This window comes from Lepidochelys kempii, chromosome 1, assembly GCF_965140265.1.
Source record: "Lepidochelys kempii isolate rLepKem1 chromosome 1, rLepKem1.hap2, whole genome shotgun sequence".
NCBI lineage: Eukaryota > Metazoa > Chordata > Testudines > Cheloniidae > Lepidochelys > Lepidochelys kempii.
This window is the reverse complement of record NC_133256.1, coordinates 8,903,009-8,930,474: the sequence shown is the minus strand read 5'-3', so window position 1 is coordinate 8,930,474 and position 27,466 is coordinate 8,903,009. Positions and strand designations below refer to the sequence as shown.

Genomic DNA, 27,466 nt, shown 5'->3' with positions numbered 1-27,466 from the left:
TCTGAAACCAGGACGGGAAGGGGTTTCACTGTTGTTAACTAACACTGGTACTTCTCACTTACCATGAACATGCGAGAGAAGTGGCGTATAAACAAACTCTATGGAACTGTCTGAAAGCTCATACTAGGCCTCAGGAACTGCATTTTCATCTGTGTACTGACTGATTCAGCTCTACAATGTCTTCTTCTTGGATGCAGATTCTGAGATGTCTACTTTCCCAGAGTTTGACTAAGAGAAGGACTGGAATGAGAGCAAACTGGCTGTAACTCATATAAGATGGAAGTCATGCTAGTTGGAGGGAAATATTAGGCAAATATGCAAGTGTTGTCTGCATCTTCAGCTGTGAGGCTTGTTCACTCTTTTTTCTGATTGCTGACTTGAGGCTTTACTGGTCCCATCACTGCTGTTGAATTCTTGATGTGGGGTGAATGAATTGTGATACCTTTTTAATCTAAGGCCAGGAAACTGTAACTTGTACTCTAATGTAAACCTGGCAGATGTCACCCACATCTTTGTCACTTCCAGTCTGCACTATAACAATGTGATCAACTTGGGGCTGCCCTTGAAAAGAACCGGAAGTCATTATTTATACAAAACCCAGAAGGCCTGATTCAGATATCTTAGTCAAACCAATTAGTACCTGTTGTATGGTCACAAATGGATGCTTTAGGCTGGCAGGTCAGCCACAACATCTGTTCACTGGACCCTGAATCACATTCCTGTCAGGAACATCATCTGGTTGGGTCTTTTCTGCTCAGACAAGGCAGTGGATGGATGGGCTATCTCATCTCGCTGTGCTGATGTGTGCAGTTCTGTTGATCTTAGGATCTGATGAAAAGCCAAAAAAGTGAGAGAGAGGATAGCAGGAAAAATGTGGAGAAAGAAGTGGTTCGGGACTATTTAGAAAAGCTGGATGAGCACAAGTCCATGGGGCCGGATGCGCTGCATCCGAGAATGCTAAAGGAGTTGGCGGCTGTGATTGCAGAGCCATTGTCCGTTGTCTTTGAAAACTCATGGCGATCGGGGGAAGTCCCGGAAAAAGGCTAATGTAGTGCCCATCTTTAAAAAAGGGAAGAAGGAGGATCCTGGGAACTGCAGGCCAGTCAGCCTCACCTCAGTCCCTGGAAAAATCATGGAGCAGGTCCTCAAGGAATCGATTCTGAAGCACTTAGAGGAGAGGAATGTGATCAGGAACAGTCAGCATGGATTCACCAAGGGCAAGTCATGCCTGACTAATCTAATTGCCTTCTATGATGAGATAACTGGCTCTGTGGATGAGGGGAAAACAGTGGATGTGTTGCTCCTTGACTTTAGCAAAGCTTTTGACATGGTCTCCCACTGTATTCTTGCCAGCAAGTTAAAAGAAGTATGGGCTGGATGAATGGACTATAAGGTGAATAGAAAGTTGGCTAGATTGTTGGGCTCAACAGGTTGTGATCAATGGCTCCATGTCTAGTTGGCAGCCGGTATCAAGTGGAGTGCCCCAAGGGTCGGTCCTCAGGCCGGTTTTTTCAATATCTTCATAAATGATCTGGAGGATGGTGTGGATTGCACCCTCGGCAAGTTCACAGATGACACTAAACTGGGAGGAGAGGTAGATATGCTGGAGGGTAGGGATAGGATACAGAGGGCCCTAGACAAATTAGAGGATTGGGCCAAAAGAAATCTGATGAGGTTCAACAAGGACAAGTGCAAAGTCCTGCACTTAGGACAGAAGAATCCCATGCACCGCTACAGACTAGGGACCGAATGGCTCGGCAGCAGTTCTGCAGAAAAGGACCTAGGGGTTACAGTGGACGAGAAGCTGGATATGAGTCAACAGTGTGCCCTTGTTGCCAAGAAGGCAAATGGCATTTTGGGATGTATAAGTAGGGGCATTGCCAGCAGATCGAGAGACGTGATCATTCGCTTCTATTCGACATTGGTGAGGCCTCATCTGGAGTACTGTGTCCAGTTTTGGGTCCCACGCTACAAGAAGGATGTGGAAAAATTGGAAAGAGTCCAGCGAAGGGCAAGAAAAATGATTAGAGGACTGGAACACATGACTTATGAGGAGAGGCTGAGGGAACTGGGATGATTTAGTCTGTGGAAGAGAAGAATGAGGGGGGATTTGATAGCTGCTTCAACTACCTGAAGGGGTTCCAAAGAGGATGGATCTATATTGTTCTCAGTGGTAGCTGATGACAGAACAAGGAGTAATGGTCTCAAGTTGCAGTGGGGGAGGTTCAGGTTTGATATTAGGAAAAACTTTTTCACTAGGAGGGTGGTGAAACACTGGAATGCGTTACCTAGGGAGGCGGTGGAATCTCCTTCCTTAGATGTTTTTAAGGTCAGGCTTGACAAAGCCCTGGCTGGGATGATTTAGTTGGGGATTGGTCCTGCTTTGAGCAGGAGGTTGGACTAGATGACCTCCTGAGGTCCCTTCCAACCCTGATATTCTATTCTATGATTCTATGAAATAGTTGGGTAGAAAGTAACACAAAAGGAAAAGGAAGACAGAACAGGATCTTTTGGGCCTCTGAGGTGCTGACAATTAGGTATCCCACCTTATGGGCTGAGGACTGGATGTCATGATGATATAGTGACTTTCAGGTCTCACAGATGAAAAACGAAGTTCCTTACACAAGAGCAAGGACTGGTGGCCTTCCTGTCTGGAAGACAATCATTCAGTCTGGTCTGTTCCTTATGTCTTGATGTCAGGGAAGATGAGATAAGAACATAAGAACAGCCGTCAGACCAATGGTCTATCTAGCCTCAAATCCTGTCTTCCGACAGTGGCCTACGCTTCAGAGGGAATGAACAGAAGAGGGCAATTATCAAGTGATCCATCCCCTGTCATCCACTCCCAGCTTCTGGCAGTCAGAAGCTTAGGGACACCCAGTTTATGTACATACTACAGCTTACATGAGGGGTATGAATAAGCTACCCCCCGAACAATGTAAATTACACCAACCTAAGTGCTGGTGTGGACAGCGCTATGTCGGTGAGAGAGCTTCTCCTGCAAACATAGCTACCACCACTCCCGGGGGCTGGAGCAATTAAGTCAACAGGAGAATTCTCTCCTGTCGGCTTAGAACATCTGTACCAGCAGCACTGCAGCAGTGCAGCTCCGCCGCTGTGTGCTCTGTCGTGTAGCCATAGCCCCAGAGCATAGGATGCATCCCTGACCATCTTGGCTGGTAGCCACTGATGGACCTACCCTCCATGAACTTATCTATTTCTTTTTGAACCCAGTTATACTTTTGGCCTTCACAATATTTCTCTGGCAACAAGTTCCATGGGTTGCTATGCATTGTGTAAAAAAGTACTTCCTTTTGTTTGTTTTAAACATATTGGCTATTAATTTTATTGGGTGACCCCCTGGTTCATTCCCTCATTATTTTGTTCACCAGTTAAATCTGTTTTCATAAACTTGGCGTAGACAACTTCGTTCTCACATTTGCTTATTAAATCCAATCTCAGCACAGTCATTGAACCATATCGGTAGGCCTTTATTGTTTGAACTAATTCAGTCTCTCTGTGTGGTTTTCTTGTACCTGTTTATAACATTCTTTATTTTAAATAAATTGGCCTTCTTTTCATGGTTAATTCCCAAGCAGGTAAAATTTATAGACCAATTATCGTAACATACCTTACTCCAGAAATGGCTCCACTGCCTTCAGTAGGATCTTGGAGTGTTATGGTACTATTCAACATAAGTAAGGGTATCATAATCTGGCCCTAAATGGACACCAGAGGCAAAAGAGTATGGGAAAGAATGTCATGCACTTCTTTTTTTCTGTGTAGCACATTGGCCCCAATTATGTTCCTACCCAAAGCGCTTGAACTTTTTCTATTCACTTATGTAGCATTTCTCTATCTGACTATAAGCCTATATCCCGCAATGTGGGTTGAGTCACCCATTCCTTTTAACTGAGTGTTACTTGTTAGGGGGCTTATTCCTTCACCCACTTACTTCCCTGGTCCTTCTCGCATGAACAGAGAGCAACAATACCCGAAGTCCAAAGGTGCAAACAATTCGATGTTTATTGGGGTTAACTTCCAGCAAGCATGATTCCAGTTTCCTTCCTTAGTATCCTCCTTCCCAGCTCTGACACCACAGAGCCTTTCACCTGTGTCCCTGTTCCCATTCCTACCCTTAGCCAAACATGATTCCAACTTCCTTACTCCCATTCCCTGTTCCCATTTCCCCCTTTAGCAAAACATGATTCCAATTTTCTTACCCCCATTCCCTGCTCCCATCTCCCCCACCCACCCACACCCACTCAGTTCCTCATTGACTACAGATTTATATAGTAAAACTTGAGTTCTGCTTAGCTATACTTTAACCAATCATTTTCCTGAAATTTAACTAACCAATCCTAACATGATTATGTAACCAATTATATCCCACCACCTTAATTAGTTTACACCCAGCAAAATTAATTATACAGCAGACAGGAACAATCACAGAACCAGACAGAGATTATACATGTAACCCTTCTGCCCGTCAGAGTTGGCAGCAACAAGGGCCGGGTTCAATATCTAGGGGATCCATTCCAATAACACAATGCAAACCGGCTCGAGCCCCCACCCAGTGACCTGGGACAAATATATACCACCCCCGCTGGGCGCCTCCAAGAGGCAATACTTCCCCTCTCGCAAGCACATAGTCTGAGTGTAGGAAAAGCCTTTTAATAACAGAGAGAAACAATGTGGCATTATGTTGGGGAAACACCACCAACAGGATTCATAACACAACCCATGAGCAAAAAAACCCACCCCAAGCAAATTGGGGCATGCCCTTTTCCCTTTGGTTCTTGAGTCCAGCAACCCCAAATCACCCAAAGTCCCAAAAGTCCAATGCCCCAAAAGTCTCTGTCCCTGGTCAGGGCAGCCCCAGAGTTCGAAAGTTTATCTGCGGAGCTTTACCTCCCAACCTGGGTGGAAATGGGACGGGGGTAAGAGGCACCTTACATGATCTGAAGCTGACCGCCCCATAGCTCCATAGCGGCGCTCCGCTCCGCCAGCCGCCCCACGAACTCCTTCGCTCAGCTGCGCTCCGCTCCGCCGGCCGCCCCACGAACTCCTTCGCTCAGCTGCGCTCCGCTCTGCTCCGCCAGCCGTCCCATGAACTCCTTTGCTCAGCTGTGCTCCGCTCCGCTCCGCCAGCCGTCCCACGAACTCCTTCGCTCAGCTGCGCTCCGCTCCGCCAGCCACCCCACGAACTCCTTCGCTCAGCTGCGCTCCACTCCGCCAGCCGCCCCACGAGCTCCTTCGCTCAGCTCCACGGCCCACAAGCAGCTCCTGCCATCCACAAACTGCTCCACGTCGAACTGCTTCACCAGCCGTCCCACAAACTGCTCCACAATATATCTTCAGGCTCCCCCACTACTTAACACAACACTCAGTGATTTCAGCTCTTAGGTGAATTCAGCTTGTAGTAGGGGAGCCCCAGTGCTGGTGCACTGTCAGCCCAAAGTGAGCTCAGCAGCCTATAACCAGACTTCTAATGAAATCAAAATTAGTTCTGATATTCCACAGTGGAGCGAGGAGGAAGTGCAATTAGCATGTAAGGCCCTCACCAAGGGGCCCATGCCACCAAGTATTAATACTTGTCCCCAGCCTCTCTCCATTCACACAGTTTTGGAACCCATGACCCTTGCCTAGCGAGTGCTACTTAGTTGATGGTGAATCCCTCCATCATAACAAAAGGCCACGTACAGTTCCAAGCACAGTTCCCATAATCAGGGTAATAACCATTTATTCTTCCTGCCCCAATAACAGAGACATTGGGGATCCCACAGCAGCCAAAGTGACCATTTGGGCAGCTATGGTCTCATTCTAGGCGTGGTGGGTGTGCCTATGCAAATGAGATTGGCCCCTGAAGTTCTTTTCCACAACTTGCCACACTTCACCACCAGATGTCAGGGTGGAGCTCATCCTGACACTGCTTACATACAGACAAACAATAGCAAAGTGGGAACTATAATGACAAGACAATACAGAAGTGAGGATTTCACATCCCAGCTATTGATAAGTGAGTTCTTGCCAGACAAGATGCTGTTTCCTTTTACATTTTCTAGGCACTTCCCTTTCTCTGGAGGTGATAGGAATACAGTCCTGTCCTGATAGTGCCTAACAGCCCAATAGCACCTTATTTCAATGTGACTAGTTTGGAATGTGAGGATGTGACTGTTCACTTCCTAGCTTATGGCTGCCTCTGCTGCTTAGCCAAAGGCCTTAGCCTAAGAACAGGGCCTCAGACTGTCACAGTAAGAGAAGGTCCTTACACCAGCAGACAGTGATTTTGATTCTTTCTTTTATACCTCTAGAACTAGACAAGTGATAAGAATACACCTAAATTCTTAAAGTACAGGCCTTTGCAGACAGGCCTGAATATCTATATCCTAACATTACTTTCCAATTTTTTTGTAAACTCACTAAATTCCCATATCCCCAGTTCTTCTTCAAATGATAGTCCACAAATAGTCCACTTCTGTAATGCATGTGTCCCACACAATCAAGTTCAGATTATTTTGGCCCGCAGTGTCCTTGGGACTGTGTCTGCACCTTACACGTCCTCACACATTCCCACGAGAAGGCATAAAGTGGAGGGGGCCCAACCATCCCTCAGTTACTCCTTATCGCCCATTGCAGTGAAATGTAACACTTGGCTATATCCGTATCTCTTGCACACTGTTTGACCCAAAAACTGTTTTTGTAAATAACTAGTTAATTAGTATAGTGTTAGCTTAGCATGGTATTAGTATTTGTTAGTGTCCATTAGTATATATTTAAAAAATAATTCTTAGTTAGGGATTTACCTGGTACCGAGATATAGCCCTTGTGAATGAACCGAAGACTCCTGGCGTCAAGACTTGCCCATCTTGCAGTGCAGCCATTCCTCTGAACGATGGACACTCAAGGTGTCTTTTTTACCTCATGGAGGGGCACATCCCTGACAGAAGTTTTGTTTGCCATTCTGTTTATAAAAAGACACAGCTGATGAGAGAGGCTTGCCTTACATTAATCTTCAGCCCCTCAGATCTGGAGAAGAAAGGCCCTGGTAGGTTTGAGCAGCCTTCATTGCAGTGTTCATGTGAGCACCAGCTTAACTCCAAGCTCCCAGGCTCTCTCAACTAAGAAGGTGTCTGCTGAGACCAGAAAAGAAGCTAAGTCAACTGAAAGGGGTAAAAGAGAACACTGCTGCACTGGAGAGCACAAGTCTAGGTCACGTGAATCACGACCTCATAGAAAAAGACAGACTGCCTCAACCGCCTTTCTCAAGAAAGTTCACGGCCCAGAGCGGGTCTCTCTGACAGCCTCACAGAGACATGTTGCTGAGCAATGCTGACACCATATCAAATCGAGTTCCATACTTCCCCTGCTGCTGACTTTCCAATACCAACTTTAGTGTATCCTTGGAATGCAAACTGCACCATGACTCTGGGGTTGGTGACCACTCGATACCAAACTTCTCAACACTCAAGTCATTTTCAGTACCAAGCGACCTAATGGTGAGTGCTCAGCCTAAATCATCACTACTGTCTTTGGTGGTGAGAATTTCATCCACAGTACCAACCACTGATACTGGTATGCTTCATTAGTGCCGGTAAGAGCAGAGTCCATAGTTCAGCCTGGGATATCTGTCAAACTATCTCCACCTTCAGAAGTGGCATATTCATTCTTTCCAATTCAGGGGACCCCTATGACAAGACATTCTTATAGCAGGAAGTGGACTCACTTCTAAATCATGGAGCAGTGGAAGAAGTGCCTCTAAAGTTCAGAGGGAAGGGTTTTCATTATTATCTAATCCTGAAGAAGATGCCGGGGGGGGGGGGAGCTGATGCCCAGTCCTGGACTTGAGGCAGCTTAATGCCTTCACCTGCTGTTTCAAGTTCAGGATGGTAACCCTAGCCTCTATAATTCCATCCTTAGAGCCTCAGGACTGGCTTACAGCTCAGGATGGATATTTTCACATAACAACCTGGCAAACAGAAAGTACCTGAAATTCCAAGTGGGAAATTCCTTCTATCAGTAGCCCCAAGAGTTTTCACAAAGTGCTGCTCACCTGAGAAAATAGGGAAGCCAAATAATAATATATAAAATAATGAATAGCAAATGAAAGAAATAATTATATATTCTATTACATAATTATTGTGTATAATAAATGGAAGAAATGGGTGGTTGATAGTAATAAATCAAAAGCTAGAAATTGTAAAAAAATTGATCATGTAAGCAAAGGGACACAAGGAGAAAGCTATGGGGTCAGCAGAGTTAAGGATGGGGAATAACAGACAAGTCAGCTCAACTTCAGTATCCAGAAAGATAATGGAGCATATAATTAAGCAATCAATTTGCAAACACCTAGAAGATAGTAAGAGGATAAGTAACAGTCAGCATGGATTTGTTAAGAACAAATCATGTCAAACTAACTTAATAGCTTTCTTTGACAGGATAACGACCCTTGTGGATGGGGGGAAGCAGTAGATGTGGTATATCTTGACGTTAGTGAGGCTTTTGATCCTGTCTTGGATGACCTTCTCATAAACAAACAAGGGTAGATGGAGCTACTATCAGTTATTAGTGTTCACAGTCAGGCTGGAAGGGCATATCAAGTGGGGTCCCACAGGGGTCAGTTCTGGGTCTGGTTCTGTTCAATATCTTTTTCAATTATTTAGATAATGGAATAGAGAATACATTTATAAAGTTTGTGGATGTGGATTATACCAAGCTGCGAGGGGCTGCAAGTGCTTTGGAGGATAGGATTAAAATTCAAAATGATCAGGACAACCTGGAGAAATGGTCTGAAGTGTACAGGATGAAATTTAATAAGGACAAATGCAAAGTACTCCACTTAGAAAGGAACAATCAGTGGCACACATACAAAATGGGAAATGACTGCTTAAGAAGGAGTACTGTGGAAAGGGATCTGGGGGTCATAGTGGACCACAAGCTAAATATGAGTCAACAGTGTAACACTGTTGCAAAAAAAGCAAACTTCATTTTGGGATGTATTCGCAGGAGTGTTGTAAGCAAGACATGAGAAGTAATTCTTCCGTTCTACTCCATGCTGATTAGGCATCAGATGGAGTATTGTGTCCAGTTCTGGGTGCCACATTTCAGGAAAGATGTGGACAAATTGGAGAAAGTCCAGAGAAGAGCAACAAAATTATTACATATCTAGAAAACATGATCTATGAGGGAAGATTGAAAAAACTGGGTTTGTTTAGTCTGGAGAACAGAAGACTGAGAGGGGACATAACAGTTGTCAAGTACTGTCATAAACATACAGCTAAGGGTAGCATAAAATCCCTCCTTTACCTGTAAAGGGTTAAGAAGCTCAGATAACCTGGTTGGCACCTGACCAAAAGGACCAATAAGGGGAGAAAATACTTTCAAATCTGTGGGGGAAGGTTTTTGTTTTAGGTTTCTTTGTTTTTCTCTCCGGGACAGTGAGAAACCAGGGCAGAGAAAATACATCTCCTAAAGCCATACCTGAACTAAGCATCTAAGATTACAAATTGTAAGTAATAGGAAGGAAATGCATTAGATTATCTTTTGTTTTAGCTTGTGAATTTTCCCTAGGCTAAGAGGAAGGTTTATTCCTATTTTTTTGTTGTTGTAACTTTAAGTTTTGCCCAGAGGGGAATCCTCTGTGTTTTTAATCTGATTACCGTGTAAAATTACCTTCCATCCTGATTTTACAGAGGTGCTTCTTTTACTTCTTCTTTATAATAAAGTTCTGCTTTTAAGAACCTGATTGGTTTTTAGTATCCTAAAAACGCAAGGGGCTGGTCTGTGCTCACCTTGTTTACTCCCAAGCCTCCCCAGGAGACGAGGTGATATTGGGGGGATATTTTGGGGAAACAGGAACTCCAAGTCCGGCCCTGAAGCATGATGTACAGACACCGCATTGCAGTGTGTCTACATGACACTGCTGAGGAGAGCCGGCTTTGACAGCAGCTCTCTCGCGCCACGTGCTGGCGGATTGGAGTATTTTGGCGGCCGCAACAGATGGAAGACAGGTTTCAGAGGGGTAGCGGTGTTAGTCTGTATCAGCAAAAACAGCGAGGAGTCCTTGTGGCACCTTAGAGACTGACGGATTTATTTGGACAGGACTCCTCGTTGTTTTTAACAGATTGAAGTGTTTTTCCAATTGCAAAAGAAGCATTTCAACTGGAGTGGAGGCCAGATTCTGCTCCCTGTGACATCAGTGTAAATCCTGCGCACTTTGATCCTGGATTTATAGTCCCCATTTTGATTCTCCTCTCACACCCATGTTTCATTAGGAGGGTGGTGAAGCACTGGAATGGGTTCCCTAGGGAGGTGGTGGAATCTCCATCCTTAGAGGTCTTTAAGGTCAGGCTTGACAAAGCCCTGGCTGGGATGATTGAGTTGGGGTTGGTCCTACTTTGAGCAGGGGGTTGGACTAGATGACCTCCTGAGGTCCCTTCCAACCCTGATATTCTATGATTCTATGAAGTGGTCCTTTTCCTAAATCTTTGTCTAACTCACTTTGTGGCAGCAGTGGTAGCGTTCCAAGGACAAGGAACAATTTGTGCCTTGCGGAAGTTTTTAACTTAAGCTGGTAGAGATAAGCTTAGGGGGTCTTTCATGTGGGTCCCCACGTCTGTACCCTAGAGTTCAGAGTGGGGAGGGAACCCTGACAAGTACATAAAAGGAGGAGGGAGAAAGATTGTCTCCTTAACCTCTGAGGATAGGACAAGAAGCAATGGGCTTAAATTGAAGCAAGGGTGGTTTATATAGGACATTAGAAAAAACTTCTAACTGTCAGGGTAGTTAAGCACTGAAATAAATTGCTAAGGAGGTTGTGGAATCTCCATCATTAGAGATTTTCAAGAGCAGGTTAGACAAATACCTGTCAGGGATCGTCTATATAATACTTAATCCTGCCATAAGTGCAGGGGACTGGGCTAAATGACCTCTCAAGGTCCCTTCCATTCCTACAATTCTATGGTTCTATGACTCTACAGTAAGAATAAGGTTTTTTAAAAATATAGTAGGAACAAAAAGAATTCTGATCATTGTTTTGGTCCATTTTTGATGAAATGGTAGAATTATCAATAATAAAGCAGAAAAGTCAGAGATGTGCAATAAATATTTCTGTTTTGCTTTTGTGGAAAATCAGAAGTTGTAATCTCATCATATGATGATGGTAACACTCTTTTTATTCCACTGGTATCTCAGGAGGATGTTAAACAGCAGCTACTAAAGTTAGACATTTTTAAATTGGCAGGTACTAGTAACTTTCATTGAGGAGTCGTAAAAGAGCTGGCTGAGGGGTTCACTGGACTATTAATATTGATGTTCACTGGGGAAATTCCTGAAGAAAGCTAATGTTGTGCCAATATTTAAAAACAGTAAATGAGATGATGTGGGTAATTATAGGACTGATATCAATCCCAGCAAGATAGTGGAGCGGCTGATGTGGGACTTGATTAATAAAGATTTAAAGGAGTGTAATAAAATTAATGACAATCAACATGTGTTTATAGAAAATAGATTGTGTCAAACTAACTTGATATGTTTTTTGAAGAGATTACAAGTTTGTTTGATAAAAATAATAATGTTGAGGTAAAACACTTAGACTTCTGTAAAATGTTTGACTTGGTGCCACATGACATTTTGATTAAAAATCTAGAACAATATAAAATTAATATGGCACACATTAAATGGATTTAAAACTGTCTAACTTACAGATCTCAAAATGTAACTGTAAATGAGGAATCATCATTGAGAGTGTGTTTTTCTAGAGGGGTCCCACAGTGATATGTTCTTGGCCTAAAACTATTTATAAATACACATCTAGGAACAAATAATTTGGCCATAATTGAAGGATGGGTTAGTCACCTGCAAAACAGTGACTCTGTAAAAGATTTGGTGGTTGTAGTGGATAATCAGCTGCACATGAGCTCCCCATGTGATACGGTGGCTGAAAGAACTGGTGCGATCCTAGAAAAATTATTTTACCTGTATATTTGGCACTGGTGCAACCACTGATGGAATACTGTGTCAAGTTCTAGTGCCCTCACTTAATGAAGGATATTGATAAACTGAAGAGGATTTAAGAGTCGCAGAAATGATTAAATGATTAGAAAACATGCCTTATAGTGATAGACTTGAGGAACTCAATCTCTTTAGCTTAACAAAAAGAAGGTTTAGGGACGACTTGATTACAGTTTATAAGTACCTACATGGAGGACAAATATTTAATAACAGGTTTTTCAATCTAACAGAGAAGGGTATAACACAATCCAATAGCTGGAAAATGAAGCTAGACAAATTCGGACTGGAAATAAGGCATATGTTTTTAACAGTGAGGGTAATTAATCTTTGGAACAATTTGCCAAAGATTGTGGTGGATCCTCCCTCACTGACAATTTTTAAACCAAGACTCAATGTTTTTCTAAAAGATCTTCTCTAGGAATTATTTTGGGAAAGTTATTTGGCTTGTGTTATACATGAGGTCAGACTACATGATAACAATAGTCTCTTTTGGATTTGCAATCTATGAATCTATAAGTGTACACACACTTTAATGATTGGCTTATTCGAGTAACATCACTTCAGCAATTAAACAGCTCCATCCATCAGATTCTACAACTTTGCACCCAAGTCAAACCCGAGTTCAGGCATATCTACCTCAGGACAGAGTCAACATCATTAGTCAATCTCATCAGCCAGCTGCAGGCTCACCCTCAAACATCAGTAAGAGTCTGGCTCACACTTCAAGATCACATGGCCCTCTGCACATATTATCACAGAGCATGCCAGATTTCATGTATGCTGCATACAATGGGGGTAAAATCTGTATATCTACCCAATAGACATCACATAAAGACAAGGGTGCAGGTCCCCTATGAAGTCATTTCATTGTTAAATTGGTGGAAGGGTCCTCTCCAGTATGAATTGTTTTCTCCATCTCTATCAACCAAGAAGCTGATGACAGACACTTTGACTCCCACTTCGGGTAGGGAGCTTATCTGGATCCCTCCATTATCCAAGTCATTAATAAAAATGTTGAGTAGCACTGGACCCAGGGCAGAGCCCTGCAGCACCCACTGTATTTGTAAGAGAGCCACACTTCTAAAAAGTTTGCTAACCACTGTCTTGCCCCGTAACAGGTATGGACTGGCTACAGAGCTTCCTTCTTAGCAAGGTACACCCGATGTGTTCATCACAAGATGTTTGAATGCTCTGCCAGAGATGGCTGAGGTTAGCTTAAATAACAATGCTGTGCGCAGTGCCACCTAGTGGTGAAACAGTATAAATACAGTCTAGCAGTGTATTACAGCTCCCCTTTTAAGTTCTACATTCCTACCATTTGCAAAATTTACACTATCATGCTGACTTTGATGTTCAATACGGATCAGTCTGTTAAGCATGTCTGAATCATATTAGTTTTCTAATTCCGTGACCCAAATATGTAACAACTTGGTCGTCTGGCTGTCCATTACTTGCAATGACGAGATGTGATGAGTCTGGAATCCTTGAGTCATTGTCTTCTTTTTTCTTTCTGAGGCACAAACTGTAGCTGTTGACAGTTTTTGTTGAACTCTCATGGTCACATATGATTACACATGATCTAGGCACTCTATTATTTTTCTTTACGATGCGTGGAGTTGTCCATTCTTTTTCTCCATCCAGAACATAGTCACCAGGTTCTAGACCTGGCAGTTCTCTGAGTGATGTCTGTTGTAAAAGTGTTCATAAGCTCTTCTAGCTCTTTTATCCAATTTGGCTACTCTCTTCATGTCTGGCCACTTTGGGGATAGATTCTTTTCCAAAGATGGAACAGATTTCTGAGTTGTCTTCCCATCAGGAGTTGTGCTGGCCTATATCTAGTAGCTGCTGGTGGTGTTGATCTGTAGGTCAGAGTTGCCAGGAATGGATCTTTCTGCTGTCGGACTTTCTTGGCTGTCTGTACAGCTCTCTTAGCTTCTCCATTTGCTTGTGGGTAATGTGGGCTTCTAGTAATATAATCAAAATCATATTTTGTTCAGGATGACTTACATTCTGCTGCAGTGAATTTTGGTCCGTTGTCTGTCCCTAGTTGTTCTGGAATAGCAAAATGAGCAAAAGTGCACTTTAGTTTATCAAGAACATTGCAACATGTTATGTCTTTCAAGTACATTATTTCTATATACCTGGAAAAATAGTCCACTACAATCAGGTGATGATGTCCTCTGAATTCGCATAAATCTGCAGCTAGTCTCTTCCAAGGTCTGTCTGGTACAGGTTTTGTACACTTTATGGTGCAGCATTGTCTCTTACATTGATTTGTACTGTCCTTTCAAAAGTTCAGTAACATCAAATCCTCCATTGAGTTCTTCCACCTTTCTTACTAGGCCCATCGTGGATGCCACACTGCAGCTGAGAAGTTTGGTGGTCTTTGCGCTTTTGATCACATACACTCTGAATGCAAAACTTTTCTCTTTGTGAGTTACTTTTGTGGTGAACTGGCCCAGACAGTTCAGAGTACCTCCAGGGCTGGTCAGAGCTGTGTCATGTGACTTCAGCTTTATGAGGGCTTGAAGGTTATTGTAAATCCCTTCTGAGATGACTGTAAAATCAGCTCCGAAGTCAATTTTTAAATCAATCATTTTTCCAAGAATATTAAGTTACACTCTCCAGGCAGGCTCTGTGTCATCCATCACATGTGATAGATCAGGGGAATAATGGTTCTTGATTGTCTATAATATAAGTCAACTCCCTGACTGCTTTGGTGTGGTAAACACTACAAAATGTCCATAATTTGTGCATTCATTAAACCTTTTTCCTCTAGCTGGACATAAATCATCTCTTGGGATATGACTTTTTCTACACCTTATGCATGTAGGCTGGAATTTAAGAACAAAAAAGAATGGCCACACTGTGTCAGACCAATAGTCCATATAGGTATTCTGTCTTCCGACAGTGGCCAGTGACAGTATGATCCCCAAAGATGTAGGCAAAGACTTGGATGTAAGTTATCTGGACTTGCCGATTAAAAATGTTTAACTTTAGTGGAGCTGCTTAATATCCTTCTATCAGAATAGAAAGTGTTTCATCATCATCATATGATATGACTACATCATATGGCTTCTCAAATACAGAATAGAAATATTTATTGAACACTTCTGACTTTTCTGCATTATGGATAAGTTTATCATTTGCATCTAGTAATGGATCAATACCACTTTTAGAATTCTTTTTGTTCCTTAAATAATTCCTACTTATTGTCCTGACCTCTGCTGGCTCATAAATTTCTCTTTGTGTCCTTTTGTTTCCCTTGTCAATTTTCTACAGTTCCTAGTTTCTCATTTATATTCATTCATTATATTAATTATATTCATCTGCATGGCATGTTCTTGACTTGCTTTACTTGCAGTGCCTAGCTCTGCTTGATCTATCAGCCAAAGAAGGACCACATCAACTCCAAGGTGGCCATTTCTACCAGGGTTATCACCTCCCTTGACTGATAGTCGAACCTGAAAACAGTCCTGGTGGGTGTTCCGTTCAGCCCTCCCACCCCCAGAGCCATCATTGTGATGGATGCCTCCCTCTTGGAGTAGAGTGCTCATGTGGACAACCACACTGCTCATGGTACCTGGACCCCATGAGAGGTCAGACTACATATAGATGTACTGGAACTGAGGGTGGTCTGCGTGCAAAACCTTCCTTCTGCTCATACGCTTGCTCCACATAGAATCATAGAATATCAGGGTTGGAAGGGACCTCAGGAGGTCATCTAGTCCAACCCCCTGCTTAAACCAGGACCAATCCCCAATTAAATCATCCCAGCCAGGGCTTTGTCAAGCCTGACCTTAGAAACTTCTAAGGAAGGAGATTCTACCACCTCCCTAGGTAACGCATTCCAGTGTTTCACCACCCTCCTAGTGAAAAAGTTTTTCCTAATATCAAACCTAAACCTCCCCCACTGCAACTTGAGACCATTACTCCTTGTCCTGTCCTCTTCTACCACTGAGAATAGTCTAGAACCATCCTCTCTGGAACCACCTCTCAGGTAGTTGAAAGCAGCTATCAAATCCCCCCTCATTCTTCTCTTCTGCAGACTAAACAATCCCAGTTCCCTCAGCCTCTCCTCATAACTCATGTGTTCCAGACCCCTAATCATTTTTGTTGCCCTTCGCTGGACTCTCTCCAATTTATCCACATCCTTCTTGTAGTGTGGGGCCCAAAACTGGACACAGTACTCCAGATGAGGCCTCACCAATGTCGAATAGAGGGGGACGATCACGTCCCTCGATCTGCTCGCTATGCCCCTACTTATACATCCCAAAATGCCATTGGCCTTCTTGGCAACAAGGGCACACTGCTGACTCATATCCAGCTTCTCGTCCACTGTCACCCCTAGGTCCTTTTCCGCAGAACTGCTGCCTAGCCATTTGGTCCCTAGTCTGTAGCTGTGCATTGGGTTCTTCCGTCCTAAGTGCAGGACCCTGCACTTATCCTTATTGAACCTCATCAGATTTCTTTTGGCCCAATCCTCCAATTTGTCTAGGTCCCTCTGTATTCTATCCCTGCCCTCCAGCGTATCTACCACTCCTCCCAGTTTAGTATCATCCGCAAATTTGCTGAGAGTGCAATCCACACCGTCCTCCAGATCATTTATGAAGATATTGAACAAAACCGGCCCCAGGACCGACCCCTGGGGCACTCCACTTGACACCGGCTGCCAACTAGACATGGAGCCATTGATCACTACCCGTTGAGCCCAACAATCTAGCCAACTTTCTACCCATCTTACAGTGCATTCATCCAGCCCATACTTCTTTAACTTGCTGACAAGATGCATGTAGATAATGTCAGACAATATCACCACTGTCGTCTATATAAACAAACAAGGAGGAGCAAGGTCTTGTCTCTTCTGTCTGGAAGCCGTCAGTCTCTGGAACTGGTGCATCAGGAACCACATCATGATACAGAAAAGTCTGAAGAGTTCAATAAATATTTCTGTTCTATATTTGAGAAGCCATATGATGTAGTCATATCATAGCATAAGATCATTCTGGTTCAATGGCTCTCAAGCCAGGGGTTTCGGTAGCACCCACAGTTCCAGCACCTGTGTTCACAACATCTTTGCCAACAGACTAAGCAGAAACTTCTCAGCAAACTGTGAGTGGGATGTCCACAACATAGTCCTAAGTGAGATATTTACACAGTGGGATACACCTTTTTGCATCTCGAACTATCAGAAAGCTTCACCTATATTGTTCCAGAGAAGCCATGCGTCTTCTGCTGTCCTGGATGAACAACCTCAAGTATGCCTTTCCTTCCATTCCCTTATTTCCACAAATTGTAGGGAAGATACATCGCAACAGAGCCAGTATTATTCTCTTAGCACCCTATTGGCCCAGACAGTTCTGCTTCACAGAACTTCTAATGATGTCTGCCTGTTACCCAAGGTTTTCTGAACCCAAAGCTTTTGGTAACTTTATTCTTGGCAAAGCAGTGGCAGGAAATAAATCAGTGAGGACACAGCTGTCCGCCTGATAGATGGTTGACACGAGAAGTACAATACAAAAGTGCTCTTACTTAAACCTACACTTTATTTAGTCTGAAGCACTTACACACATTTGCAACAGGTTAGTAAAATACCCCAATCCTTAATAAGTCATGAAGTCTGGTGGAGTGGTTTTCAAGTGGTACAGTGACAGACGTCCGATGGCCCATCTTCCATCTGCCGTTGGGGACCCTTGGATGTGTTCACAAAGTGATCCATCTAGCCCAGCAATTCTCAAACTGTGGGTCGTGACCCAGTTTTAATGGGGTCGCCAGGGCTGGCTTAGACTTGCTGGGCCCTGGGACTGAAGCCCAAGCCCCACTGTCTGGGATCGAAGCTGAAGCCTTCGGGCTTCAAACCTGGATGGTGAGGCTCAGGTTACAGGCCTCCTGCCTGGGGCTGAAGACTTTGGGGTTTGCCTTTGACCTCCCCATTTGGGGCAGTGGGGCTTGGGTGGGCTCAGGCTTTGGTCCCCACTCCTGGGGTCGTGTAGTAATTTTTATTGTCAGAAGGGGGTCATGGTGCATTGAAGTTTGAGAACCCCTGATCTAGCCCAAATTTCTCCTCCCTTATTTACTGTGTTAGTATAACAATAACGTCCATCCAAAAAACTTCTTAAGCAAGCAATTTCAAAGGTAAAGCAAGAGGTTTCCTCAGACCGTTAATTAGACAGATGTGTTTTTGCAAAGTCTGCATGTTTGAGGGTCCTGACAAACCTTCTTTGCTAGCATTGTTACATAATTTACACATGAGATAGCTCTGTCTGTATGTGTGTGAGAGAGAGAGACATGCACACTCCATATAATGACAAGCTACATTTGCTACTTAAATATTTATGACATTTGTGTCTGTAAGTCTGACTGCAAAGTGTAATGTTCTGTGTTTGTTTCTTTCCAAGTTTCCGATAACATCATTTTGGGAACTGTAATTGGAGGCACTCTTTTTCTCCTTTTGATCACCAGCTTGGCATTTTTTAAAAAAGCTCAAATTTCTCAGTTCCTTGGAAGGTGAGTAACATTCATAGAATCATAGAGTATCAGGGTCGGCAGGAACCTCAGGTCATCTAGTCCAACCTCCTGCTCAAAGCAGGACCAATCCCCAACTAAATCATCCCAGCCAGGGCTTTGTCAAGCCTGACCTTAAAAACTTCTAAGGAAAGAGATTCCACCACCTCCCTCAGTAACCCATTCCAGTGCTTCACCACCCTCCTAGTGAAATAGCATTTCCTAATATCCAACCTAAACCTCTCCCACTGCAACTTGAGACCATTACTCCTTGTTCTGTCATCTGGTACCACTGAGAACAGTCTAGATCCATCCTCCATTCCATTCATGTTTAAATTGTGACAACATTGTGACACTTCTAATTATGTCTAATCCCAGTTCTGCAAAAGCACATCCTTCCTACACTTCCTAACAGGTTTCAGAGTAGCAGCCGTGTTAGTCTGTATCCGCAAAAAGAAAAGGAGTACTTGTGGCACCTTAGAGACTAACCAATTTATTTGAGCATAAGCTTTAGTGAGCTACAGCTCACTTCATTGGATGCATTCAGTGGAAAATACAGTGAGGAGACTTATATACACACAGAACATGAAAAATGGGTGTTATCATACACACTGTAAGGAGAGTGATCCGGTAAGGTGAGCTATTACCAGCAGGAGAGCGGGAGGGGAAGAAAACCTTTTGTAATGATAATCAAGGTGGGCCATTTCCCGCAGTTAACAGGAACATCCGAGGAGCAGTGGGGGTCTTGGGGGGGGGGGGAATAAACACAGGGAAATAGTTTGTGTAACGACCCATCCACTCCCAGTCTTTATTCAAGCCTAAGTTAATTGTATCCACTAAGTTAACACTAAGTTAAGTGTTTTTGTTGAAGAATTGCCACTTTTAGGTCTGTAATCGAGTGACCAAAGAGATTGAAGTGTTCTCCGACTGGTTTTTGAATGTTATAATTCTTGACATCTGATTTGTGTCCATTTATTCTTTTACGTAGAGACTGTCCAGTTTGGCCAATGTACATGGCAGAGGGGCATTGCTGGTACATGATGGCATAGATCACATTGGTAGATGTACAGGTGAACGAGCCTCTGATAGTGTGGCTGATGTGATTAGGCCCTATGATGGTGTCCCCTGAATAGATATGTGGACACAGTTGGCAATGGGCTTTGTTGCAAGGATAGTTCCTGGGTTAGTGTTTTTGTTGTGTGGTGTGTGGTTGCTGGTGAGTATTTGCTTCAGGTTGGGGAGCTGTCTGTAAGCAAGGACTGGCCTGTCTCCCAAGATCTGTGAGAGTGATGGGTCATCATTCAGGATAGGTTGCAGATCCTTGATGATGCGTTGGAGAGGTTTTAGTTGGGGGCTGACGGTGATGGCTAGTGGCGTTCTGTTATTTTCTTTATTGGGCCTGTCCTGTAGTAGGTAACTTCTGGGTACTCTTCTGGCTCTGTCAATCTGTTTCTTCACTTCAGCAGGTGGGTATTGTAGTTGTAAGAAAGCTTGACAGAGATCTTGTAGGTGTTTGTCTCTGTCTGAGGGGTTGGAGCAAATGCGGTTGTATCGTAGAGCTTGGCTGTAGACAATGGATCAGGTGGTGTGGTCTGGACGAAAGCTGGAGGCATGTAGGTAAGCATAGCGGTCAGTAGATTTCCGGTATAGGGTGGTGTTTATGTGACCGTCGCTTATTAGCACCGTAGTGTCCAGGAAGTGGATCTCTTGTGTGGACTGGTCCAGGCTGAGGTTGATGGTGGAATGGAAATTGTTGAAATCATGGTGGAATTCCTCAAGGGCTTCTTTGCCATGGGTCCAGATGATAAAGATGTCATCAATGTAGCGCAAGTAGAGTAGGGGCATTAGGGGATGAGAGCTGAGGAAGCGTTGTTCTAAGTCAGCTGTAAAAATGTTGGCACACTGTGGGGCCATGCGGGTACCCATAGCAGTGCAGCTGATTTGAAGGTATACATTGTCCCCAAATGTGAAATAGTTATGGGTGAGGACAAAGTCACAAAGTTCAGCCACCAGGTTTGCTGTGACATTATCTGGGATACTGTTCCTGACGGCTTGTAGTCCATCTTTGTGTGGACTGTTGGTCTAGAGGGCTTCTACATCCATAGTGGCTAGGATGGTGTTTTCAGGAAGATCACCGATGGATTGTAGTTTCCTCAGGAAGTCAGTGGTGTCTCGAAGATAGCTGGGAGTGCTGGTAGCGTAGGGCCTGAGGAGGGAGTCTACATAGCCAGACAATCCTGCTGTCAGGGTGCCAGTGCCTGAGGTGATGGGGCATCCAGGATTTCCAGGTTTATGGATCTTGGGTAGCAGAAAGAATACCCCTGGTCGGGCTTCTAGGGGTTTGTCTGTGCGGATTTGTTCTTGGTCTTTTTCAGGGAGTTTCCTGAGCAGATGATGTAGTTTCTTTTGGTAACCCCCAGTGGGATCAGAGGGTAATGGCTTGTAGAAAGTGGTGTTGGAGAGCTGCTGAGCAGCCTCTTGTTCATATTCTGACCTATTCATGATGACGACAGCACCTCCTTTGTCAGCCTTTTTGATTATGATGTCAGAGTTGTTTCTGAGGCTGTGGATGGCATTGTGCTCTGCATGGCTGAGGTTATGGGGCAAGTGATGCTGCTTTTCCACAATTTCAGCCCATGCACGTCGGCGGAAGCACTCTATGTAGAAGTCCAGTCTGATGTTTCGACCTTCAGGAGGAGTCCACCCAGAATCCTTCTTTTTGTAGTCTTGGTAGGAAGGTCTCTGTGGATTAGTTGTTACCCGGGGTTCTTTCCACCCAAAGCTCTTGGTAACTTTTACTCTGTGTGAGGTGGTGTCAGGAAATAAATCAGGGGAGACACGGCCATTCGACCAATAGATGGCTGGCACAAACAGGACAACACCAGAGTGCTTTCACGGAAAGCTAAACTTTATGAGGTCTCAAGCACTAACACACGTCCGCAAAAGGTTAGTAAAACACCCCCAACCCTTGATAATTACCAAAGCTGAGTGTGGCTCTCAAGTGGCACAGCAGCAGGCTTCCGGTGGCCATATCTTCCGTCTGCCAGTGGGGACTGCAAGATGTATCCAGAGGGAGAGTCCAAAAAGAGTCCAACTACCTCAAACTTTTCCCCCTCATTTATACATTAGTAATAGAATGACATGTCCCTTAAAGAAAACTTGTTAAGTAAGCAGTTTCAATAGTCAAGCAAGAGGTTCCTTCTGATTATCGATTAACCAGGTGCGGGTTTTTCCAGAGTTTGCAGCCTTGAGGCCCCAGCAGACATTTCTGGGACACATCCAGTTCTTCGAAAATGCATGTATCAGCCACTTCAACACAATTCTTATCAGGAAGGACGTGGGGTCAAGCTGCCCTTTCTGTGGCACCCAAAACTCCCCCCCCCCCCACCCACGCCTGTCTTTGTCAAACTGAGAGTGCTGAATGGCCAATTTACAGCCTGCTGACCTGGCTGCTTTTAGCAATAAGCCATAGTGGTTTTAGGCACTTTACTGGTTTGCCAAAGTCTCCCCATACATATTATGTTGTTCAGAGTGTGTTGGAAATATTCCTTGCGTCGGAGACGTCGAAAATAGGATTCTAGGTCACCACAGAACTGTATCATGTTCGTGGGGGTGGAGGGGCAGAAGGAGAGGCCCCGAGATAGAACAGCAGCTTCTGCTGGGCTGAGAGTATAGTTGGATAGGTTAACAATATTGCTAGGTGGGTTGAGGGAACCATTGCTGTGGCCCCTTGTGGCATGTAGTAGTTTAGATACTTTAGTGTCCTTTTTCTTTTGTAGAGAAGCAAAGTGTGTGTTGTAAATGGTTTGTCTAGTTTTTGTAAAGTCCAGCCACGAGGAAGTTTGTGTGGAAGGTTGTTTTTTTATGAGAGTATCCAGTTTTGAGAGCTCATTCTTAATCTCTCCCTGTTTGCTGTAGAGGATGTTGATTAGGTGGTTCCGCAGTTTCTTTGAGAATGTGTGGCATAAGCTGTCAGCATAGTCTGTGTGGTATGTAGATGGTAATGGATTTTTTACCTTCAGTCCTTTTGGTATGATATCCATCTGTTTGCATTTGGAAAGGAAGATGATGTCTGTCTGTATCTGTATGAGTTTTTTCATGAAGTTGATAGATTTCTACTCCATACGGCTAAATTCAGTGCCTTGTATGATGACAGGTTTCAGAGTAGCAGCCGTGTTAGTCTGTATTCGCAAAAAGAAAAGGAGGACTTGTGGCACCTTAGAGACTAACCAATTTATTTGAGCATAAGCTTTTGTGAGCTACAGCTCACTTCATTGGATGCATTCAGTGGAAAATACACTGGGGAGATTTTATATACTCAGAGAACATGAAACAGTGGGTGTTACCAGGCAGACTGTAACAAGAGTGATCAGGTAAGGTGAGCTATTACCAGCAGGAGGGTGGGGGGGAACCTTTTGTAGTGATAATCAAGGCGGGCCATTTCCAGCAGTTGACAAGAACGTGTGAGGAACGGGGGGGGCGGGGTGGAATAAACATGGGGAAATAGTTTTACTTTCTGTAATGACCCATCCACTCCAAGTCTTTTTTCAAACCTAAGTTAATTGTATCCAGTTTGCAAATTAATTCCAATTCAGCAGTCTCCCGTTGGAGTCTGTTCCTAACAGGTCCATTGTTAGCCCAAGATTCTCTGACAGATCTGGTCACACTCCCGCTGGTGGACACTGAGACTACTATGAGAGTATCCATACAGTGACCTCCCCATGCCCTTAGCTTACCGGAGCTGGGCAGAGTTTAGCCACTGTTCCTGGCTTTGAGCCTCTAGGCCAGCACTCCAGGGGCAGACCTCACGTATGACACTCCTCAGGCAATGGGGACCACTGCAGTCCAAATGCCTGGACCCTGCAACTAATGCCTCTTCCCAGCAGCTTTTGAACATTCCCCAGAATCCCTCCAAACATGCAAGCCTTTGGGTTTACAGCTTACTTCTTCTGCCACAGTGAAAGCCAAAAGAATCCTCTGGAGTGTCCAGGATCCTCTTCCTGCAGCTCCTATATGCTCTTCAGAATCATGGAGCCTTTTCATCCCAGCTAGCTTTCTTTTACTGACCACCGTTAAATTGAACATCCCCACCCCTGCTATGAAAACCTGCCCATCTCTTCTTCTCTCCTGCCCAAAAGTTCATGTCCTTCCCAAAGCTTTCCCTTTTGTTCCTCCTATGAATCCTTTTAAAACCCCTGTTATGTCACCTCTGACCCATTGTCCTGTTTGGGGATTTTGCACTGTGTTCACGTCACCATTCCTGCAAACCAATTAGAGGAAGTAGCTTCTCCCAGCTCCAGCCACTCTCCATAATAACATTCTGTTGTCCATCTGGTATGGACATGCTTCATACCATCAGAAAATGTTGGATTCCATGTCCACAGAGAGGCATTCCCTGATACAACAAATCCGTAACAACTTCATAACATCAACCAGAATCCATACATTTTAAATAGAAAGATTCCCTAAATTGTCACAGATGTGTCTATAGTACCAAACAATTGGCTACGAACAACCCATATCAACCTAGAGGAACTGTGAAAGTTTGGTGACATAGATACGGTACCTACATTGGTAGGCAATTTAGCTTCATAGTTAACTGCCTATCACCTGAACCAACCCTAAGGAAGTTAGTTGGTTGGAAAGAAATAGCAACATAGATGGTTCTGTCAAAGGTACTGGAATACACGTAAAGGTAAAAAGATAAAAGTAATGTAAAATGCCTGTGAGCCCAATCCTGTATTCCTGCTTTACTACAATGGGCTCTGTCTGGGCACAGAGTGGGGTTCACCAACATGGAGCTGTTTGTGAATTGGGCCTGGGTAAATAAAGATACACTGATTTAGTTGTTACAAAGATCCAGTGTAAGTATTCAAGAGTGAAAATATATTGCAAGATGCTAAACACACACAGAGTTATAGAAAAATTGTATAATTTATTAAATTAGAAAAACAGTATGAGAGCTTGTAAATAGAGTATCCAAAAGCACTCACACAAGAGGCAGAGCTAAGGTTGCATGTGCAACTGACTCTGACTTGAAGCCAATGGATTTATTTTCTTACCATTGTATTTGTCAGTGGATATTTATTTATATCCCAGGGTGGAGTAAGTAATCCTGGACTGTATGATTTGTATTTTAATTTTGTAATAGATTCCTACAGTATAATATGGATGCATAGTGAGACTTAAAATAATCCTAAAGAGAGAGAAAAATTCCTGACATCAGCACTTAGCTGTGCAACTTCAAAATTCTTGAGAGGGTTTTTTTTTAAAAAAAAAAAACTGTTATGGCAGAAATACCTAGCACATGGGAAATGGTGGATTTAGCAAATAATGTTTCCAGATCAGCCAGTAGCAAGTAAGGCCATAGTGCCTAGTAGGAGTTCTTTGTGAAAGTAGAACTGGAAATGTGAGTGGGTTATACAAACTTTTATTTCTTTAAAAATAGCTCCTCTTTTCCCAAGAGAATACGATTGCTTAAAACTCTGAATGCCAGATCCTGGTGACAGGATAAATATAGTTATATAAAGATTGGCAGTTACATTTGATTATGCTTTACTCATTTTATTCTGATGGGTTTTTTAGATGAACCTGAGGGAGAAAAGCAGTATTTGATCTAAAAAGTAGAAGAGAAGCAATATCTTTAACAAAACACAGGATACTGGAAGTTTGAAAAAGCAGTGTTTTTCTTATCAGATCAGCCACTGAAAGAGCATATGGAACCCTGCTGAGATAGTGGTGTCAAAATTCTTGCGGAGTTTCATTTTTTGAAACTGTCAGTTTTATTTTGTTCTTCTGTTCCACTTTTTTATTTGAATAAACATGTTTTGTTCTTATCTGTGCTTTTCTTCTGTATTCACGTGTCTCCTCAGCACCTTACAATAAAAAGCTGATTTACAGCAAGCAACCAATCAACTGTTGAACTAAACAGAGGTCTTTAATGCAATCTTCAGACATAAGGCTCAGACTCTGAACTTTCAGGGGCAGTGAATTCCATAAATGAAGTGCACAGAGAAGACTAAACTCCCCAAAAGCTGAGTGAACGAGCAGATAACAGCCATGCTTGGAAAGTCACAGGGCATGTCTACACAGCCTGTTGAAGCAAGCCTCCCAGCCCAGGTTGACAGATTTAGTGTTCACCTCTCTCTCTAGGCTTCAAACCTCAAGCCACAACTTCAAATCTCTGTCTACAGAGCCATTTTTAAAGCACTAGTTGGAGCCCAGCTACCCCAAGCCTGTTGAGCCAGGCTAAGAGGCTCACTTCCAAGGGCTATGTAAATATACTCACTGTGATCTTAGCAACAACGGGAATGTTCAGGAAAGAAATAATGCCTACCCTAGTCATTAATACTATACAATGAACTGTGTGAAACTAATAATTTACAAAAACTTACAGTATGAATCCTGAAGCCCCTACTTAGGCAAAATCCCTATTGACTGTGATAGAAGTCTTGCTCGATTAAAGATGGCAGGACTTCCCCAGAAACAATACTGTTCCTTTTTTTGTTGTGTTTTTTTTACAATAGTTGGCCGTTCCTAGCACTTCAAGCCTGGTACAGCAACAAGATGGAAATCAGAACTTGGTTGTGTTGGGTTTACTACAAGGATTCAATAAGTGCCCATCATGGTAGCTGGCCACAATCATGATGTAAGCAGGATCTGAATGAGCTCTCCCCTGACAGCTAACTGGAAGGGGGAGAGACTTCAGGAGCAAACTGTATTTACATGAACATATCTACTCTGCCAAGATATCCAGCAGATAGAGCTGTGTTGCTCAAAGTGGTCAAATTTGGCTGGTGTTGGGTTACAAATCACTTTAGTACTGAATGCAGGGGTAGAGAAATGTTATCAATGTTGTCTTTATTGTCTGAGTAAAAGGGAGCAGAACTGCTTAACCTATCCCGAATGAGGGGGTCACCATCATCAGAAAGAAACTTGCTACGCCAGGGCTCAAATACCAGACCCCTATGAAAAAACAGAAGGGTGGAGACAAGTGTCCTAGGCAGGCAGTGTGGATTCTCCCTAAGCCCTGGTCTACACTAGAAGTGGAGGTCAAATTTAGCAGCATTAAATCGATTTAACCCTGCACCTGTCCACACGACGAAGCCCTTTTTTTCGACTTAAAGGGCTCTTAAAATCAATTTCCTTACTCCACCCCCGACAAGGGGATTAGCGCTGAAATCGGCTTTGCTGGGTCGAATTTGGGGTACTGTGGACACAATTAGACGGTATTGGCCTCCGTGAGTTATCCCAGAGTGCTCCATTGTGACCGCTCTGGACAGCACTCTCAACTCAGATGCACTGGCCAGATAGACAGGAAAAGGCCCATGAACTTTTGAATTTCAATTTCCTGTTTGGCCAGCTTGGCAAGCTGCAGATGACCATGCAGAGCTCATCAGCAGAGGTGACCATGATGGAGTCGCAGAATTGCAAAAGAGCTCCAGCATGGACCGAACGGGAGGTACGAGATCTGATCACTGTATGGGGAGAGGAATCCATGCTATCAGAACTATGTTCCAGTTTTTGAAATGCCAAAACATTTGTCAAAATCTCCCAGGGCATGAAGGACAGAGGCCATAACAGGGACCCAAAGCAGTGCCGCATGAAACTTAAGGAGCTGAGGCAAGCCTGCCAGAAAACCAGAGAGGCAAACAGGTCAGAGCCCAAAACATGCCGCTTCTATGATGAGCTGCATGCCATTTTAGGGGGTTCAGCCACCACTACCCCAGCCATGTTGTTTAACTCCTTCAATGGAGATGGAGGCAACATGGAAGCGGGTTTTGGGGACGAGGAAGATGATGATGATGAGGTTATAGATAGTTCACAGCAAGCAAGCGGAGAAACCGGTTTTCCCGACAGCCAGGAACTGTTTCTCACCCTGGACTTGGAGCCAGTACCCCCTGAACCCACCCAAGGCTGCCTCCTGGACCCGCCAGGTGGAGAAGGGACC

General features: G+C 43.8%; 1 protein-coding gene and 1 long non-coding RNA gene across 2 annotated transcripts in view; one reads left to right on the top strand and one right to left on the bottom strand.

Moving 5' to 3' along the window:
- The window catches only part of LOC140907619 (disintegrin and metalloproteinase domain-containing protein 9-like), a 136,056-nt gene extending 110,043 nt beyond the window's left edge, over nt 1–26,013 (top strand). The window contains exons 15-16 of the mRNA XM_073333955.1: nt 18,411–18,519; nt 25,102–26,013. Coding sequence (XP_073190056.1) covers nt 18,411–18,519; nt 25,102–25,105 — 113 coding nt within the window. The 3' untranslated portion in view covers nt 25,106–26,013. The remainder of the gene's footprint in view (nt 1–18,410; nt 18,520–25,101) is intronic.
- Nucleotides 6,466–27,466, bottom strand: part of LOC140907625 (uncharacterized) — a 29,195-nt gene continuing 8,194 nt past the window's right edge. The window contains exons 2-3 of the long non-coding RNA XR_012157554.1: nt 7,988–8,053; nt 6,466–6,964 (exon numbers count right to left, since the gene is read on the bottom strand). This is a non-coding gene — a long non-coding RNA (uncharacterized lncRNA). The remainder of the gene's footprint in view (nt 6,965–7,987; nt 8,054–27,466) is intronic.